The sequence below is a fragment of the Pongo pygmaeus genome, chromosome 10 (genome assembly GCF_028885625.2).
Source record: "Pongo pygmaeus isolate AG05252 chromosome 10, NHGRI_mPonPyg2-v2.0_pri, whole genome shotgun sequence".
Lineage (NCBI taxonomy): Eukaryota > Metazoa > Chordata > Mammalia > Primates > Hominidae > Pongo > Pongo pygmaeus.
Genome location: NC_072383.2, coordinates 89,548,207 through 89,569,198, shown reverse-complemented (window position 1 = coordinate 89,569,198; position 20,992 = coordinate 89,548,207). Strand labels below are relative to the sequence as shown.

At 34.1% G+C, this 20,992-nt stretch overlaps 1 protein-coding gene across 3 annotated transcripts in view; it reads left to right on the top strand.

Moving 5' to 3' along the window:
- The first annotated feature begins 1,984 nt into the window (after nt 1-1,984).
- Nucleotides 1,985-20,992, top strand: part of DCN (decorin) — a 37,226-nt gene continuing 18,218 nt past the window's right edge. The window contains exons 1-3 of one of the 3 annotated variants that reach the window (XM_054443495.2): nt 1,985-2,594; nt 6,630-6,873; nt 20,443-20,555. In XM_054443495.2, coding sequence (XP_054299470.1) covers nt 6,663-6,873; nt 20,443-20,555 — 324 coding nt within the window. In that variant the 5' untranslated portion in view covers nt 1,985-2,594; nt 6,630-6,662. Of the gene's footprint in view, nt 5,855-6,629; nt 16,409-17,768; nt 20,556-20,992 lie in introns of those variants that run through there. The other 2 variants (XR_010122742.1, XM_054443494.2) reach the window with 2 other exon arrangements.

The window sequence follows — 20,992 nt, the reverse complement described above, 5'->3', positions numbered from 1 at the left end:
CTCATGATTAAAGATGCAGCTTTTAAATATGATGATGTTTGGTAAAATGCTTCAGATTTTGGAGGTGAGTTTCTTTCCAAACAACAACAACAAAAAGAAAATTTTTATTTGTTCCTGAACAAATTAAATAAAGTTTTAAAAGCATTGTAACTCGGTCATGGTTTGTAAAATAGTCTGAAAAGATGTTATCTCAAAACTTTGATAATTAATTTTCTATACAGTAAGAGTTTGCTTGCTCTTTCTTAAGATATATTATAGTTTAGTATAGTTTAGTAATGAAAACTGGATTAGGCATGAGAAGACCTGGATATTAGTTTCTGCTTTATTTCTTGCCAGCTCTGTGAACTTGGGCAAGTCACTGGGCTTCAGTTTTCTCATTTGTAAAACAGAAATAGTAAATATGACTTATCTTGTCTAACTCAAAGGATTGTTTTGAAATATGTCAAGACATATAAAAGCTTGCATTTACAGAGATTTTCACTTGTAAGGATTAAGTTCTGAGTTAAGTGTTTTATATATATTGTCTTATTTAATCTCCGCTCCAACACTATGAGTTAGGTAAGAATTTGTATCCGTTTTTCAGATGTGGAAACTGAAATTCAGAGAGGTTAAGCAAGTTGCCTGAGTTCATATAGCTTACTATCAGGGGGAAGGAACAAGATCTAAATCTTAACCATAATGGTTCTGCTTTTATAAAAGTAAAATTATCTACATAAAAAGGCATTATGTCTTTTTTTCTCCTCCTCCTCATTTTTCTTCTACTTTTTCTTTAATACTTTCTTTTCTCTCTCTCTGTCTTTTAATGATTTCCATAATTTGTCATATACACTTTAGTAGGGTTAAGTTTTGATAAACAGTAAGCCAGGATTGGGGCAAAACACCAGTACAGGTACGGTCCATAGCCAATCATTTGATTGTCTTTAATAATTTAGCAAATGTGTCTTGGTAACTTAGCATATACCATGGCTATTCTGGATGCAGGGATTCTACAAACATGAACACAATGTTATTCCTCCCTTGGAGTAAGAAACGTACATAAATAATTATAATGTGAGGCAGGAGTGATTATGTCCTCAAAAAGAGATAAATGCCATATAAGGAGAGTTCAGAAAGGAAATTAATAAATTCCAAGTAAAGGGGATTATGGACTTTTGCACCAATGTCCAGGGACAATAGTGCTTGCCTTTGTCTAAACTACCAGAATAACTAGATATGTGGTTATTAAATGTTAAGGAGATGGAGAGTAGGGTAAATTGTTTATCTGGGAGGCTGGGCTTGGGAAATAAGGCAAACTATAATGTGGTAACACCCCTCCCCCTCCTTAGATACCACTTGAGAATTTAATTTCTCTAAGTTTTATTGAGGAAAAAGAATATTTACTGTGGAAGAATATACTTTGATGGCTGGAGGAGGGAAGGAAGGAGGCTGGAGGATGGGAGGGGGATCCTCTCGTGTTTCACAGCTGTTGATTTCCATTTTCCACCTGGTAACAGCCTAGGGGCCAGAGCATAATGATACAAGTCAAAACACAGAGACCTACACAGAGACAACTAACAGCATCCAGCAAGGGAATTATAAAAGCTCAAAAAATATTTCCAGTGGCTAAATAAATACCTTTCCTTGTAGTTGCACTTTTTTTTTCTTTTCATTTACTGAAATTTGGAAAGACACATAGACTCTATTGCCTTTTCAAAGTTCTAGTTTACATAAAAGTATAATCTATGAAAATCAAATTTTTCATATATAGATGATGAAACTATGTTGTGATCAACTAGAGGTTATCTATGTATATTATTTAAAAACTGGTGGACAATGAGAAAGATTTTAAACTATGATTAATGAAAGTGTTAGATGACATACTTTTCATATAAAACCATGACTTTCTTTCAGGACACTTTAGAAATATGTCCAAAATATACAGAAAAACTCCACAGCATAGTGCTTGAATTTACACAAACATTCCAAGGCGAGTAAGAATCCGAATGAGTAGTTTCACATAAGGCTACTCATTTATTTTTGCAGTCCACATTTAAAACAACTACAAGATTAATTTCATTCCATTTTTCTGGACTTACACATCCCGAAAGCAAGAAAAAAAATGTCATTTTGGAAGTATAATAAATGCTACTTGTAAACAAGGCTAGAAAGGGTGGAGAATGAAATGAGATGGGGGGTGGGGAAACAAACCCTTTAGTTACAATATCTTAGGGAAATGAATCTACAATAAGACAAATTTCAAATCAAGTTGCTCCACTATACTACATAAGCAGTTTAGAATCTTAAGCAGATGCAAAAAGAATAAAGCAAATGGGAGGAAAAAAAGGCCGATAAAGTTTCTGGCTACAATACAAGAGACATATCATTACCATATGATCTAATGTGGGTGTCAGCCGGATTGTGTTCATTGAGGGAAACCTTATTTTTTAACTGTGCTATGGAGTAGAAGCAGGAGGTTTTCAACCTAGTGACAGTCACAGAGCAGCACCTACCCCCTCCTCCTTTCCACACCTGCAAACTCCTTTACTTGGGCTGAATATTTAGTGTAATTACATCTCAGCTTTGAGGGCTCCTGTGGCAAATTCCCGGATTAAAAGGTATGGTTTTCAATAATTGTCCTGAACTCTGCTACAGACTAATAAAACTTCGGTCAAGTTGAGAGCAAAAGGGATTATTTGGTGAGAAAAAGAAAAGGAAAAAAAAAACTGTTAAACTTTTATAGTTTTTATGCACCATTTTAAACAAGTATTATTTGAAAACAGAAGTTAAATATTTGATAAAATGATTGAATGCATTGTTTTATTTCTTTCTCTTCTGTTTTTGCAAAGATGCTTCTTAAAAAACTGTAACCTAACACCATGACTCTCTATATTAATGTTTTTATGTTTGTATTAATGAATGTTTAGCTCTTCAAGAGGTGGTAAGCGAAAAGTATTCTAAAGTAGCATATCTGTAATTGAGCTATATATTTAAAAATGTATTTTTCTCCTGAATTTTTGATTGCTTTAAGAACTTTTAAAAGCCCAGAAGAACTGAGCTCTGGTGATTAGCTGAAGATACCTAATGTATATTTCTTCAACGCCAGAAATGAATAGAAATTATCACCAGAAAAGTGAAAATAAACATTGAAAATATTTATGTTATTAAATGCCTAAGATATTGAAAAAGCTGCATAATTTCTTAAATGTAAAATGTCCCAGTCAGTATCTTCACTGCAAGTGAAATTTTAAGATACATTCACTATAAAATGAGGATGTGGGTTAATTTTCTAATTTTAAAACACGGTAACACAGTGACCACTGGTTAAGTGGGCTCCCAGTGATGTAAATACCTGTGGCTTTTTTTTTTCCTGTTGCTGTTTCTAACCAGAAAGGAGCCAAATGCTTCCTATAGTAACCCTTGTTTGTGGATAAATGCCGCCTTTATTCTTTATTTTAAAATTACATATATTATCATTGAAGTTTTTAATCGTCTAGTGCTGTAGGATTTTAATTTTGATTTGCATTTATAGCTTCACTTATCTCTTGAGGGTTAAATTTTGACTCTGAAAGTGACACCAGAGGCATAGATAACATAATGCAAATGTTGAGCTGGATGACATAGTTCATTTAATGGGCTTAAGTAGTTTTAGGAACCAGAAATTATTATTTTTGGTAAAACATTTGTAAACTATGGCAACTAGCTTCAGAGGAGTAGTGATATTACATTAGTAATTAGCATCTTGGACAGTGTCATGCATTTTTAGACTACTTAAAACAGTTTCAGTAAAATTTAAACAGCATATCATCTCAATAACAATCTCTTTGGTTACTACTTGGACAGCTGCTCTTTGCTGTTTATATTTCTGATTAATTAAAGAAAGAAGGAAACGACTAAAGCAATTATCAGTATTGACAGCCCACATTAAATGTTTTAAGATGCTGAGTCTTGAAGTACCATGACACTAATTTAAAATAGATGATTTTATGGAAGATTTTGCACAAAGTTTCTGGACATGCAATTATATTTCACAGTACAGTCAGGGTTAAATGCACACACACACATACACTCTCTCTCTGTCACACACACATACACACACATACACTCTCTCACGCACACACATGCACACACACACACGAGCAAATGAAAATGAAATAAAAATCGGTGATTGAAGTTATAAGCTGCCTGTCTATATTCAGCTTCAATCAAAAAGAATATTGTTTGGAGAATTTGTACCATTTTAAAAGGAGTAAACAAACATAAATTATAATCCTATTTCTCTCAGCTAATACTCAACATTTTCTTTTTGTGGGTTGTTAGTGAAACAACCAGGCATGTTCTGCTCTGGAGAAAAGATTACAAAGCGACATCTGCATTAACTGTGGCTGCTATTTATTAAATCTGCAATTACTTTGCTTCATTTTTCTTTTAAACTTGTAAGACATTAAATATGCAAGGCTAGCAAGCTTGTGGTAAACCATAAACATTGCATTTTTAATGGGAAACAGATACAAAACCACTCCCTTAGATACAATCCAAAGGAACAGGCTGCCAAAACAAGTCTTCTCTTAAAGGGATACTCAGTAACTGAATGGGAGTGGGCTGCTAGAAGAAGCTTAATGTTGAAATTAAAGTGGCAGTGTGAATAATAATCTTTATGATATTTTGTTAAATGAAAAGCCGCAAGCCTGCATTCAACATGTGCTGCCTTAGACACATATCAGTAGTAAATATAAACTAAGAACAAACATGTAAGAAACTGAAAAACATTTGTTTCTTCTCTAGAGAATCTAGGCAAAAATTCCCAGAAGATACCTTAAGGTTAGAACATACAAATATCTTTCTTTTCTCTTCTCTTTTTTCTTTCTTTCTTTCTCTCTTTCTTTCTTTCACTTTCTTCCTTCTTTTCTTTCTTCCTTTCTTTCTTTTTCTTTCTTTCTTTCTATCTTTCTTTCTTTCTTCTTCTTTTTTTTAAATGTGCTACAATTGGATAATGACTCAAAACAGCTCTAAGATTCTACTTACGAACGTAGAGCTTTAATATGGATTCGTCTAAGTGTACAATTCAAGGTAGAGATGATGGGACTAAATATCTGCTATGTTTTGGAGATATCAGAATAGTTTCAATGCAATTTAAAAAATATTTCATCTCCCAAATGACTTTGTTGCTATATAATCAAGTACCTTTTGTTATTCAGATTTATTACGATTTTGTCACTCAGATTTATTTAGTGCCCTTCAGTTGATTTAACAACATAGATTCGTGCTTGTGGAATGACTAGATAAATATGGAATACATTTATCAAAACAGTACTTGGTTTTTTACAAAATGCCCCGTTAGCAAGATGAGATCACATATACATCATATAAAAATCAATTAGAATTTTCCATATGTGTTTATTAGCTTATTAAAAATAATGTTTGAGAAACTAGGAAATTGATTTATTTTTTAAAGCTGATCTTGCTTATACCAAGTTGAGGTTTTCAATCTGCTTTTTTTATATCAGAAATTCGATATTGAAAAAAAGCTAATTTTGTGTTTTAAAAAATCAGACTGATTGCTTGGAACAAATGGAATAAATCGTCTTGTCAATAAAGTGATGGTCAATTGAGTCATTTGTGTGCAAAATATTGTGCAAGGCCCGGGTACAGGACAAGGAATAATAAGACACGCCCTGAAGGAGTACATCGTCTAGTGAGGGACAGACCAAGCACGCAAAACAAATTGCAATATAATGTGATAAGTTCTTTAAAAGAGGTAAGAGCAACGTGCTTTGGGAGCAGAGAAGAGGGAGAAAGCAGCATCCTGCCTGGATGAGCCAGGGGACACAGAAGAGAAGCCCACTATCTCATTTAATCTTTACAACACTCTTGCAAGGTCGGTATTCTACATGGCAAGTAGCTTTGATTGTCAGGGTTCAGGTGAGGACTGGGAATGGAGTGACAATGAAAAGGAATGTGGCTAGAGCTATTAATTCATCCCAATTCATGAGTGGTCTGACATACAGCACAGGGACTGTGGACAGTATTGATAAGCCATAGGAAGTTAATAAATGGTTTGTAGTAGAAATCAATAAGACAAAATTAATTTTTAGAAGATGACTCAGGCAGCAAAGTGGAAGATGGACTGAAATAGAGGAAATATGCAAGGCAGAGATGAATTAGAAGCTCTTGTAGTAGTTTAGGGAGAGATGAGAAGGGCCTGGACCAAAATAATTGTGGTAGGATGGAGAGATGTGACTGGCTTCCAGAGATATTTCTGAAGCAGAAATTGGAGATCTCCTATGTGGATAGAGATAATTTTATCTGACCATGTGTTAAGTGAGCATTGAAAAGTCCAACATGATTTATTATTGTGACAATTTTGCAAATGATTTAAATATATAGTATATCATCTTAGTTTAGACCCAAAATTCAAACAAGCAGATTTAAATAATATTCAGATTTCTCATTCTAAGTGAATAGCTCTGCAAATGATACTATAATTCACCTGATCATCTTTCAATACATTTTTAATGCTCTTCTTCCTGATAACAAATGAAATATTATTTTGCACCTTTTTTCTGTGCTCACTCTATTGTGGCATATTATATAAGAAACAACACACAGATTAGGCAGTGCTACTCTTCTTAAATCGCTCATTTGTTTCCTAGGTTCCCTGGTTGTGAAAATACATGAGATAAATCATGAAGGCCACTATTATCCTCCTTCTGCTTGCGCAAGTTTCCTGGGCCGGACCGTTTCAACAGAGAGGCTTATTTGACTTTATGCTAGAAGATGAGGCTTCTGGGATAGGCCCAGAAGTTCCTGATGACCGCGACTTTGAGCCCCCACTAGGCCCAGTGTGCCCCTTCCGCTGTCAATGCCATCTTCGAGTGGTCCAGTGTTCTGATTTGGGTGAGTGGGATGCAGTTTCTCTTTACCTACCTTACTTGTTTTATTCTTGGGAATGGCAACTCTGAGAGTTTAGCATTTTCAGTTTTAATCTCTCTAAATGTGAGAGACAGTGCCACCTAATGAGGAGCAAAGGAAGCAGAACAGGATAGAAAGAAAAGTAGCATTGTGGTTCTCTCTCTCTCTCTCTCTCTCCCCCTGTCTGTCCCTCTTCCTTTTTTCCTCCATTACTTTGTAATCTTGGACAAATCATTTTAAAAAATATTTCTGAGCTTCATATCCCTTCTTCTACAAAATAAAATTTTGAAGAAAAAGCCTTATGTTCTAAAATTTCAGAGTAATGGTTTAATTTTAATTCTATAATGTGTTTTTATAAAATATTAGATATTAAGAAAATCAGGTCAGTCTCTCTGCTATTCACTTAGCCCAGACAACAGAGTTTCAACATTACTAAATTGTAAAATATGCAGTTATCAAAAGCAAAACACATCAAATTTTATGACAAAATCTTATCTTTCAAGTATCAAAGTACTCCCTTAATCTCTGAGTCTTAGTTTTGTCTTTACTTTTGACATTTTGTAATCCAGCTACTTATATTCTTTAGAAAGTTTCAAAGGAAATATTTATCACTAAGGTATGGTGCAAATATTCAATATAATTGTGTTACATATATCTTTAGCCTAACACCCTAAAGACAATTTGATTTATCATCTTTTCAGAAAAATTTGGTCTGGAAATTCCAAGAGCATTACACTTAGAAGATAAATCTCCAGAAAGATTGAAGCTCAGTGGATGGGCCAAAGGGGAATGAACTCAGTTTACATGGCAGCTGATTCACATTCCTCCTTTTGAAGGGGTGTATTTTCTTATTGGAGATGAAAAGAAAAAAAAAAAGTCTTTGTATCATGATTCCGCCATGTGTGCTTCCTTCTGGAGGAAATCCCATACTATGATCAGGCACTCCTGTCAGAAGTCCTATATTTACTCAGAACATGCTTTCTAGCAGTAGTTCGCAGAAGAAAAATGCAACTTCTACAATTGGAATAAACTACCTATAGGAACCCAGAAAAAACATAAAGTATATTCAGTAGTAACAACTGAAAAACACTTGAAATAGCTTGTTCAACACATATATTGTATAGCCATTTAAAACCCAAATACAAATGTTATATAAAGGCTTTCAAAAGGCCACAGGATAATTCCAATTGATCCATTTGTTCACTCATTCAGAAGCTATATTGGGAACCCATCATGGATGAGCTCTGCTCTAGGCGTGGGGAGGAAAGGATGAGGAAGACAAATATGGCCCTAGTTCTTGTGGATCTTATGTTCTAGTGGTGGTGACTATTACTTTTTGAATCGTGTATTTGCCACAGGGGAGATTGGATTACTCTTCAGAAATTTTATAAGCATCTAGAGATGACCTGCATTATTGCCTTGGGCAGGAAAATAACAGGGTTGAAAAAAATCTGAACAAAGAAATCACCATTTGATGGATATACACAGGATAATCTTTTCTGAAGTTACTAAAATGGCGATGTTCCCAAAAAATGTGATGCGAGTTAAATTTCACTTTGCCTCTGAGAAAAAGTTAAAAGAATTTATTATTACTCTCGCTACATATATTATCAAAAATGAAGGGTTGATATTTTTAAGGAAAGAAGAGTTGGCCAGTCACTTTAGTGAAGTTTTATTTTTTCGTAAATATAGTTTGCCTTTGCTTCCATGAAAAAATAGCTCATAAACCTTGACCCTGATGAAAGCATTGGGCCAGTTTTCCAATTCTCTGTTATGTAAAAAGGCATAAGTCAATTGTTCAAAGCGAAACAACAACAACAAAATGTAGTCTTAGGAAGCAGCAAGTTCACAGACTTGGGATCTTTATGATAGTTTTGTTGTTGCCATTGCTATTGTTTTGTTTATTTTGTTTTGTTTTCAGATGAGAAAGTTTTCTACATGTTATCTTTTTTCTAGGAGCTCAAAGTGTACATCATTCCTTTATTATAGCTAGGTTTACTGACTCATATACTAAGGAAGTAGCTAAAATTATAAAAATAATTTGTTTTTAAAACCATATTTAACTAAGAGAACTAAGTTCCAATGAGCAGTGGTCTCATGCAAGGTATTTTCAATATTTTAAAATTTACAGATGAATATTTAAATATATTATAAAAGTTTTAATCAGATATCTCTAAGAAAATACATTTCTTAAAGGGAAATGAAATTCACTTGACTTTAAATAAAACAAATGAACTCATTTCATGTTTTTAACTATTATCTAACTCTTCCTTACTTTATGATGCTGGCAAGCTGTTGGGAGCCTTGACATCTCCATCTGCAGAAAAATCACAGTCTTAGAAATCCTATTAATTGTGTGAGATACCTGGGTCATAGTAGCAGCTTCATGCAGTTTTAAAATTATATGATGATTATATGCAGTAACAGATGAAGAAAAAAAGAAAGAAAGCAGGAGAAATGGACCACCTCATTCATTGTAAATGCAATATAGTTGATTTTTTAATTTGTTTTATGTCCTCTAGTGATCTAAGCATGAAGCTTGAATTATTATAATAAAGAAAATAAATGCAATGCAGTTGGGGATGGCAAATGTTAATGCTTATCTATATCAAAGACTAACACTGTCTTCAGGATTATCCTTGGTGGATAATCCTCTGCAGACACTTAATGAGCAGAGAGAAGCTACAGTGTTGAAGGACAAAAGTCCTTTGTCATCTTATTATTGAAATAATGTTTAATACAAATAAACTTTTTAAATTAAAATGTTTGACTACTTTTTACCACTAAGAAATATTCTTGGCAAAGTTAAACAACATCAAAATTTTAAACAATTCTTTCAAAGCTACGAAATAAAAACCTATGAAATTAAAATTATGTAATTACTCTGCAGGGTAATTTGATGCCTCTGGAAAAATGCATGGATTGTTTTAGTCCCTAATTCTAATTTATCACAGTAGTATTAACATGTGCTTTTTTTTTTTTTTTTTTTTTTTTTTAGAGGATGAGGGATTGAGACAGTAAACATGAATTCCTCATAGATATTGGCCAAGTTGTTTCATTGAACTTGTTGCAGCTCACCTTGTAATTGGAACCACAATTTTATGAGACCCATATCTTGTCTTCTTTTATCTATTATGTTAAGAAATAAACCAGTTCCCTCTCAATTATAGCATTTATTTCAAAAGCAATATTAAAAATAAATGTAGAGTTAGCAAATTCAGAAGTCTTTCAGTTACTTTATAATAACAAATCCACAATGTAACTCATTCTTCTAAAAATCAAAAAAATTTAAAATGTTCTGATTTTGATTGGATTTTCTATTTTATATGTTTGGCATCCTGAAGGAAGAGAGTTTCCCTTACTTAGATACTCTTTGGCTCAGCCATTCATCTTTGGATCAAGTGTCACCAGGTAGTATAATTTGGTATGGACTTAACACCTCATTATTGAAATGCAAATCAGTCCTGACAAGTCAAATAAGAACAAGTATTGTCTTTTGACTAGTTTCCAAAATTAAAATAATAATTCTTGATGTATTTCTTATAAACAAATTTCAGAAGAGTTAAAATGTAACCTTGAAACTTTCAAAACTTTGTTTTGTCATTTGATAAATGGAAATATATCTTATTTCACTGGGTAAGAATAGAAAAATATATGTACAAATGCTTATTATAGTAATTCACATTTCACTTACCATTTCAGGCAAAGTTGGCTAAGAACATGAGGCTGTTTCTGATATTTCCTTTTATTTTTATGTATTAATGAGAATAATAGGTATAGGCCGTATACTTATTAGAGACTCTCAATGACTTATACTTATTATTCTCAATTCAAATTGTATCATACTCATTGAAAACAAGCCATATACTTATTAGAGACTTATTTAGATTCTTATTAGAGACTTATTAAGAGTCTCTAATAAGTATAAGGGTTGTCAAGCTAGAGACAAAATAGTACCATCTCTCTCCACCTCTCTAAAGAGGACCACATCGTCTCCAAATGTAAATAGACAAGAATAAAAAAATTTGTGCATTTGCTAAGCAATTGAATGTTCTCCAAACCAATATTCCTTTGAACAAAATGAGTTTGTTTGATTTGAGAACAATGAAGCATTTGGCTATTTTATAATCATAAATGATTCATACCCCCACACACTTAGCCCTCTAGAAATGGTGCCAGAAGATGAAACACATTTAATTTTGCCATATAGAAGCATTACAAACAACTACTGGTTTCTAATAATGTACCTTATAATGCAAATAACGTTTTAATTTTTAAAAATCTCAGAAAAAGTACAACCTTTTAAATTGTATAGTTGCTTCTTCTTCATAATCATTTTTCTTGAACTGGTGAAAAATTTTGTCAGAGGTTACCACTTGGGACATATTGTACTACAGCTTCTCGCTTGGCTGGGGAAACTGGTTTTCCAGAAGCAGACCTTATACAAGAGGTAAATGAACCATTAGACTTCTCCCATGAAATCAGCCCAGAAAAATAAATTAGGACTATTTTGTAGAGGAACAGGCAGAATGCTAGAGGCTCAGTTGCCTTTATCGTTTATGTCTGGCTCTGCAGCAGCAGGGGTGTGAGGTGTTCCTCATTCAGAGTTTCGAATGCACCAAAAGGGTGTTTCCAAAACATGATATGGGAAGGAGGCTGTGCACAGAGTATGCCCACTGGATTGCCTAAATTGACATTGGGTAGGAGTGGAGTATGGGTGATCTTCAGATGAAGCAAGAGTAATGCTCAATGTGACCTGGTTAAAAAAGTCTCCCGAATCAAGGGGTTAAAGATGGAGAGGAGGAAGAGAGGGAGTCAAGAAGGCCAAAGGAAGCGTCTGTCTCCTTGACCTGAATGACAACTAACATAGCCCTGGTTTCCTTCTCGGTCCCCAGGAGGGAGAGAGAGGCAGCTGTGTGGGATCAAGGCATTTTGTGAGACTGCAGCGGTGATTCATTTTCCTTTGGAAGAACATCCCTAGCTCCAGGGGACATGGTGGGAATTGGTTAGCTAAAATATCAATTCCCTGGGTAAAAGAAGAAAACCATGAGACCCTCTAATCTTAATTTTTCTCCTTCAAAAGAGTGGAAAAAGATTACATAGTTCCTCAAAAATAAAAAAAAATGAGTCTGCAATTCAGTCTTAATAAAAAGAGAAAGCCCTTAGCATATATACTGTAACACTCAAGACTCAGTTACTCTTGACTTAGTCTGTGGACTGCTTTAACTTCTCTGTAGCTTGCCTACTTCTGCCTTTTTTACTGTAATCTACATTTGCTTTGATTATTCTATAATAATCAATTATATATACATATCTGTGATTATACAATATCTTTTATCTTTTTATATATCTGTTTTATTTTTTTCTTCACTAGAAAAGAAGTATTGCAATAATTTATCTTTGTACAACCTCTACACAACAAACTGCCTTATACTTTGTAGACTCTTTAAACATCACTCAATGATTGATGAATGAATACACGAACATATGCATGGCTTGGTTCTTGAATTAATGCTTGGATTAATATTCTACAATATTCTTGACTCTAGCAAGCTGCAAAGAGAAGGGAACACGTCTGATTGAGAAACAGAAGTGATTTCTCAGTGCATCCTTGCTCCTTCTCTTTAAGGACAACTGTAAAACCAGGAAGCTTAGAAATTCCTTGAGTTTGACTGGAAAGAGAATAGAATTAAAGAGAAGAATCGTCTATGTCTGAAGCCTGGTCTAACTCATAACACAGTCAGATTGCCATTTTTAAGATGGAAAAAGGGAAACATGCCTGCCTTGAGCAGAAAAGATTTTGGTGGGGCTGGAGCTCCTAAATATTATTTTGGTCATTTGCCCAAAAACTGAAGTACACCACCAATGTCCCAATTATGAAGTTGAATACAGAATTATAAAAAAAAATTGTTGAAAGTCAATAAGAATAAATCTTAGAATTTGGACTCTTGCCACATGGCAGAAAAAAGCAAAATGTTTTAAGACGACCTGGCCTTTGTCCAACATGATGTTTACCAGATTGCTGACATTTGCTAGCAGAACAATGCTATTCATCAGTGGGACAACCAAAAGAAGGGAAGAAAAAAAAAAGAAGTCTATTTCTTACTAGTTTTTATTCAGAAATGATTTTTTGGTAATGTCTTAAGTAGTATCTTATTTGCTTTAATAAATAACTAGATTTTAAAGAAGATAAAACTCCTTACAAAAACTGGGAGAGCAAATATCTAATCCAGGCTACCTTGAAAATAGTGTGTTTTAGTGGAAAATTTAGAATTATGTTAAATAAAGGCTGCTCAATGAAAAATAATTGTAGGAAACCACTATGCTCCTGTTACTACAGCTGAATGAATTTTACCCCAAAACATGGTGGCTTAAAAAAAAATTTAATTTGCTCATGACTTGAGGTATGGAAAATTTGGGAAGGGCTCTGAAGGGCTGTTCTCACTTGGGGTGACTCTTGCATTTGTAGTCAAATGTTACCCGAGATTTATAGTCATAAGAAGGCTAGCCTGGGCTGGACACCTGTTCACTCTCATAACTGACAGTTGCTGCCGCTGTCGCCCACAAGCTTGGCTGTTCTATCTCTGGATTGCCTCAGACAGCCTCTCTTTTTTTCTATGGCCCCTGGCTGTCCCAGAGCGAGCATCCCAGAAGAAGTGGGTAGCAGCTATACAATCTTTTCTGACTTAGTCTCAAATGTTATGGTGTTTCAGTCTATTGATTCCTAGAGGCATCACAAGGCCATCCTGAATTCAAAGGGAAGAGAGAGGAATTAGATGCTACCTCCTAATGGTATTGGAACAAATGAGTATTGTAGAAGATCATGCATGATAGAAAATTTAATGTATGCCATCTTTGAAAAATATAATCATCTGCATATTTACTTAGATTTATATACATTTCTAATGAGAAGTTTGGGCATAATTATGTATTATGTAGAGAAAGCCCACAGATATTACATGTCCCCCATGAAGGTCATTATTTAATGATTACAAACTACATTAAGATGTTAAATAATTATAATTAAATTAATTTACAAATTAACTTCATAGTTACTTAATTCTTCTACTTAAGATTGTAAGAAAAGTATTAAGTCACATCTTGATGACTTTGTTTTCATTATGGAACATTTTTTGGACGTAAATTGAACCTGGCTAATTGATACATATAATTTAAAATGCTAACATTTTACTTTCTATATCATTTTATGAATAACCATAAAATTCATCAGTATCAATAGGAATTATTTAGTTAAAAATCACATACAATTAATACAATCAGATATGCTTAAAGGCAGAATTTAAATTTGTTTATTTAAAAGTTTAAAAAATTAAGGTAGGATAACTTTCATAGAATACTATCTGTTTTTATATTTTTTGAAGATTAGGTTTAGTTCAAATAAGCATTTTTTAATTATCAAAAATAATCTCTAGTCCTAGTGTATTTCTACCACAATTTACTTCCGGCTTGGTGTTTTCAGATGAGGAAATGGAGCCTGAGGAATGCTAACTTACAGATTCCGGTCATCTCTCCTTAATAGCCGAGTTGATTTTAACCCAAGCCATTCTGACTCTAATGATGTACAAACAAAGAGTAATATTTTATAGATTTGCAAAGGAGTGTAGCATTTGCTACCATTAAAGTAGGGTTAAATTGACCAGGAGCAGTTTTTGAGGAGTCTAATTACTCATTGGGGATCATGTGCTTCCTAAACTTAAGGCTTATCCAAAGGCCCTGAACTTGGTAGACAAGCACTCCAAAGGCCCTGAACTTGGTAGACAAGCACTCCAAAGGCCCTGAACTTGGTAGACAAGCACTCCAAAGGCCCTGAACTTCATGGGAACAATGATGAATGCAGAAAGACCAGGAAATAACTGTCAAGAAAAAAACATTTCAGGACCAAGCTCTTTAGATGAACACCTTGTGTTTGACACACCTGAAAAACAGATTTCAGCCTCTAGGATAATACGCATAGTAACTGTACAGAAAAGAAAGTTACAGATGAATAATCAGAAAGATTATTCAGAAAGATAATGAGAGCAACACCCTCTATTTTGCTTATTAATAATAATCATAGGTAGCAATACTTGAGACGCTGCTATGCACTATGGTAGGAGATTATTTTGTAGCATGGCTTATTGAATTCTCACAAAAATTCTGTGAAAGACTTAAGAAAACTGAGGACAGAGGGTTTAAACAATATGTCTTCTAATTTTTTTTCTTTTTTTGTTTTTAGACAGAGTCTTGCTCTGTCACCCAGGCTGGAGTGCAGTGGCGCGATTTCGGCTCACTGCAAGCTCCGCCTCCCGGGTTCACGCCGTTCTCCTGCCTCAGCCTCCTGAGTAGCTGGGACTACAGGCCACCCGCCACCACGCCCGGCTAATTTGTTGTATTTTTTAGTAGAGATGGGGTTTCACCGTGTTAGCCAGGATCGTCTCGATCTCCTGACCTCGTGATCCATCTGCCTCGGCTTCCCAAAGTGCTGGGATTACAGGCGTTAGTCACCGCGCCCGGCCTCAATATGTCTTCTAATCTTAAAGATAAAGAAGAGGAACCAGAATTGAAATTCACATAACAGTCTTATTAAAAAATGTTATTATAGGAGCATGTTTAAATATGAAAATTCTACAGAATAAAATGACCCCATTGTGTACCCACTACAGAGCTTCAACCAATGCCAACTAATGCCATTATTTTTCTATCTCCACCCACTTCCATATCATTTTGAAGCAAATTCCAGATATATGATTTTGTCTAACAATACACATATCAGTATGTTTCTCTGAAAAATAAAGCTCTCAAATAAAATAGCCATAATTTATAGCTTATTTATATGAGTCAGGATCCAGATGAAGTACATACATCGCTTTTTTAAAAATAGCTCTTTTTTTTTGGTATTTTTTTTTTATATACAGGGTCTCACCCTGTTGCCTAGGCTGGAGTGCAGTGGCACGATCACAGCTCACTGTAGCCTCAACCTCCCCAGGCTCAGGGGATCCTCCCTCCCGAGTAGATGGGAATACAGGCTTGTGCCACTATGCTCAGCTAATTTTTTGTAAAGATGGGGTCTTGCTATGTTACCCAGGCTGGTCTTGAACTAAGCGGCTCAAGCAATCCACCTGCCTGAGCTTCCCAAAGTTCTGGAATTAGAGGCAAGAGCCACAGCACCCAGCTAAAACATCTCTTAACTCTCCTTTACACTACAGATTAACAATTTCTTCATTTTCTTTTGGAATTTAGAGGATTAATCAGATTCAGGATTAATTGTTTGTTTTTGAAAATGCAAATCTATGAACAGGGATTTGTTTCTTGATTTAGAAGCTTCTAATTGATCCTTTCCCAGGAGAAATATATGCCATGTAGAGAAACTCTTACTGCTGGAGTAGTCACTCTGTAAGACAGAAAAATCAGTCTTCTTGAGATATGTATGTGACAAAAGGTGCTTCACAAATATGGCAAAGATACTGAAGAAAGTGAGAGCAATTTTCAGGTGCAGATAATGGGAATGACATATTTGATAGTAAGTAGCATTCATTGATAAAATATTCCTGGAAACAGGAAAAAATATAATTATTATAACCAGTTGTATCCTAATACTTCTGAGGAAAATAAAAACTCCTATGATAGCGGGTTATAGGGAGATGGTTATAACAGAACATGGCAGAAACGATCCCAAAGTCATACTCATAAACTTTTCATCATGGGACAGCAAGGCAGATAGACTTTAAAATTAATTAATCAGAAAGGCACTTCTTGCTTTCAAAGCAGCCAGAGCAAAATGCTGATGTGAAACAGTAATTAGTCCTCCTTACTCAGGAAAAAAATAAACTAACAAAATGAACAAAGACCCTGAAATACAGGACAGTATAGTTTAAACTTATAAATCTATGGCCTGTAAGAAGTTTGGAGGTGCAAGATTACTGTTATACAGGGGTGGTCAGCATGAATATTACAGAGGAGAGGGATAACGGATATGCTTCAAGGGATTGTTAGAATGGAAATAGAAATAAATGAATAAGTGGAGTTTTACATAAAATATGCATTGCATGAACAAAAATGAGTAGCTAGAAATGAGTATAATATTCTCAAGGAAGAGCTGTAGATCAGCATTAGAAAATATGCACAATGATCACATGCATAAATGGCACACCACGGCCAGGCGCGGTGGCTCACACCTGTAATCCCAGCACTTTGGGAGGCCAAGGCTGGTGGATCATGAGGTCGGGAGATTGAGACCATCCTGGCTAACACGGTGAAACTCCATCTCTACCAAAAATACAAAAATTAGCCAGGCATTGGTGGCAAACGCCTGTAGTCCCAGCTACTTGGGAGGCTGAGGCAGGAGAATCGCTTGAATCGGGAGGCGGAGGTTAAAGTGAGCTGAGATGATGCCACTGCATTCCAGGCTGAGTGACAGAGCAAGACTCTGTCTCAAAAAACAAAAACAAAAACAAAAACATAATTCTGGAGTGAGGACTCAAACTATCCTGGTTCTTGATCTACTTTAGCCATGAGGCACCTTAGATAAGCTATTTAACTTCTTTGGGTTTCTGTTTCCTTACCTATGAAATGAGAAGATTAGACTGGCTTAAAATTCTCTGATTTCTGGGATAAGTAAACTTTTGAATATTGAACAAGTTAATTTCTCATTAAAGTCAATACCAAACCTAACAAAAGAAGAGCCTGCCATCTGCTATCATAATCATTTTTTAAAGAAGCTGTATTTAAAGGTAGAAATGGAAGTGAAGGCAGGAACTGGTCTCAGATGGTCTCAGAAATTGTGTGTGTGTGTGTGTGTGTCTGTGTGTGTCTGTGTGTGTGTGAGATAATTTACATTAAAACTAACCACACTGCTCTTATTTTTTTTTATTTTGATATAGATTGCTAAAAACCTCATAATAGAGTCTACCTAATCAGCATTTGGGAACCATAGACTAGCTGATATTTAAGGGCCCTTCCCTTTGTGGCATTCAGAGAACTCATAATAACTAGGGTAAATTCTCCATTATACGCCGTCTCTTGTCTTTGAGCAAGCTAGTTAACACTCTAATGCCTTATTTACCCCTTACAGGTACAGCGTATTACTGGGTCTGATGTCAGAACAATTATTTCAGGGGATACAGATAGGTATGCCAGAAAAAAAAGTCATGCTGGAAGCCAGGAGAGTTGTCATCTAATCCACATTTTGTCATTCCTAACTAGATAAGCTTGTTCATGTTATGAAACTTTTTAAAAGAATTGAAAGCATGAGATTACCATACTGTCTTACCTATCTCATTGGGTTATTGTAAGGCAAATAATGACATATTTTCATTTTTAAAAATAAACTCTAAAACTAAATTATTAATAAAAAATACTAATATGTGAAATCCCCCCAATAAACATAAATTTACTAATTCAGAGCAGGTTGTAGAATTATAATTTTAATCATTGAAATGGCTCTCCAAGAACTAAACTACAAGAATTAGAATCCTGAGGATGGTATTCCTTTTTTCTGAATCTCTAGAAATGAGATGTATATAAATTACTTTAAGTAGTTCCTAGTGTTATAAAATTTTAGGTTGACAACATAATCGACAGTTTCAGCCATCCAGACACATCATTCTTTCCATATACATTTGAAATGTTATCTGCAGTTTCACATTGACAAAATGTTGAGAGTCACTAGAATTTAAGTTCACCAATGAATAAAAGTAAGCATAAATGGAAATTAGGACTTTGATGAAGGTGCCCAAGAAGGAACGATAAAATGTAGTAACTACGTTCCAAATGAAAAGAAGTTTGTCTTTTCTGGGTTGGAGAACATCAATTATCAAAGATTTGGCAGAAGTCTACTATTGCTAATTGCATGAAATTAGCAAATTGACATTTCTGAAAATGACAGTGATTACAACTGTACAGTATCATTAAACAACCTCCTACAAGGTAGCTGTTCTAGTATTTTACTGTTCATCACTGAAAACACTTAACTCTTGTTATTTCTATGGGAACTGTGTCTATAAGAGTTATACATTTATGTAACATATTTATGTAAGTTCAGAATTACTTGTATTTTGATACTTAAACTTGTAAAGATAAGTGGTCACTGAATTAAGAACAAGATTCCACCTGCGACCCCAACTATTATTGGAGCAGTGATATTATAAATAAAAAATTGTTTGGAAAAGACTCAGAAATAGGTAGCTTCAGGTACGTTTTCTGTAACTTTCATGGAAGAAATGAAGACGGTCAAAGTATGGCTACCATGGTGGTTTACAAGTATGTTTACATAAATCTCAAAATTGAAAAGTGATTCTCTCGACATAGCAGTTATTATACCCTGTTGTAATTTTATTTTAATTGAAAACAGTAAACTGAATTATATTTTTATGAAGTCATGGGCAATATCTGCCTTGGTCCTGCTATATTCCCAGGATCTAATAAATTCATGGTGCCCAGGAGGTATTCAATAAAGGCTTGTTGAATTTATGAAAAAATAATCTTCAGTACTTCAAGTTTCAGATATGATGGAGAGATTGCTTCTACCAAAGGCTAAAAAAATTTCTGATTTGTGTTATGCAGTCTTAAAATACAGAAATGATCACATTAATTTGAGTTAATAGAATATCAAATTTTTACTTAATGTCCTACTTCAATATGAAACAATGAAAAAAAGAAAGGCAAAAGGCCTTATTTAATATTTTTCTTTATTATGATTCACGATGATTTATTCAAAATAACTGCCTTTTGTATAATTCTGGTTCATCCTTATATGACTAGCTGAATGACTATTAAAATATTTTTTAATACCATGGACCATTTGGTAATTCAATGAATTTACATTTACAAACTAAAAACAATAATTCAGTCAGTTAGACCAAACTCTAAAGTCCAAAAGTAATGCTTCATAAAATCAATTTCAGATATGTCATACTACCAAATTTATTTCATTCTAACTAGCCATATATCTATTGGTCATAAAATATCAACTGAAATGAATATTGTTTTGGCATTCCAATGAAAACTAAAAGAACCGTTATCCCAAATTGTTGGATAAATTTTCAAGATCCTGCCACAAGTTGATTATATGTTTATATGATTTTAACTGTAGATCTGTGACAGGGTTAGGTTTATCAAAAAGCTCTTTACTACTGATGATTTGGCTAGAGTAATTATTGACACAGTATTTATGTAAAAATGTATAGATTTGCAAATCACTCATGCTGACTACTTATCAAAATAATTACTTTTCAATACAACAACAAAGAGGTAAAACATATAGATTTGAGCCACACCCTAATGCAACACAAATGTTCGCCTAATGCAAAGGAATAATTCTATGAGGAAAATATCATGTTGAGTTTATTATTAAACAGAAAAAGTCATTTGACTTGGTTGCAAAAGATAAAGCAAAAATTTTACCCTACAATGAATGTAATTCTTAGAAGAAGAAAAATATGTTGTTACTGTTAAAATGATCATCATAACATTAATTTCTTGGTAAATATACGCTGTGTGATTCTGTAGCCACATGTCCTTTCTACTCACCGCACACTCCTATTACTCTTATGCTAGGTCTGGACAAAGTGCCAAAGGATCTTCCCCCTGACACAACTCTGCTGGACCTGCAAAACAACAAAATAACCGAAATCAAAGATGGAGATTTTAAGAACCTGAAGAACCTTCACGTAAGAACTATTTTTTTAAATCACGATAAGATAGGACTCAACGTATTTTTCAAAACACCACCTAGATAAGGCCAAGAGTACTATGTACCAACAAAGAAGCACATTAGTGTTTATTAACTTCACCTTTTTAGCAGTGGTAGGGAAGCAAAGCATCGTATTTATTAACCACTAACAATTTGCCCAACTTTTTTAATACATATACCCTATATATCTTAGGTATTTTCTTCATAAAAATACTTTAGATCTTAATTCTCTCTCATGTTTTTGCAAATAAAAATTGTCTTTCAAATTAAATTGTATTTTAATAGTGGAACAAAAAACAAAATGGATTGATCCTAGTGTTATTTTATTTCTTTGTTTCTTTTATTTGTTTTCATGCATTTTCTAAGAGAGGTGTGAATGATGTTCTAAAGTCTCAAAGATTGGAATCAAGTGAA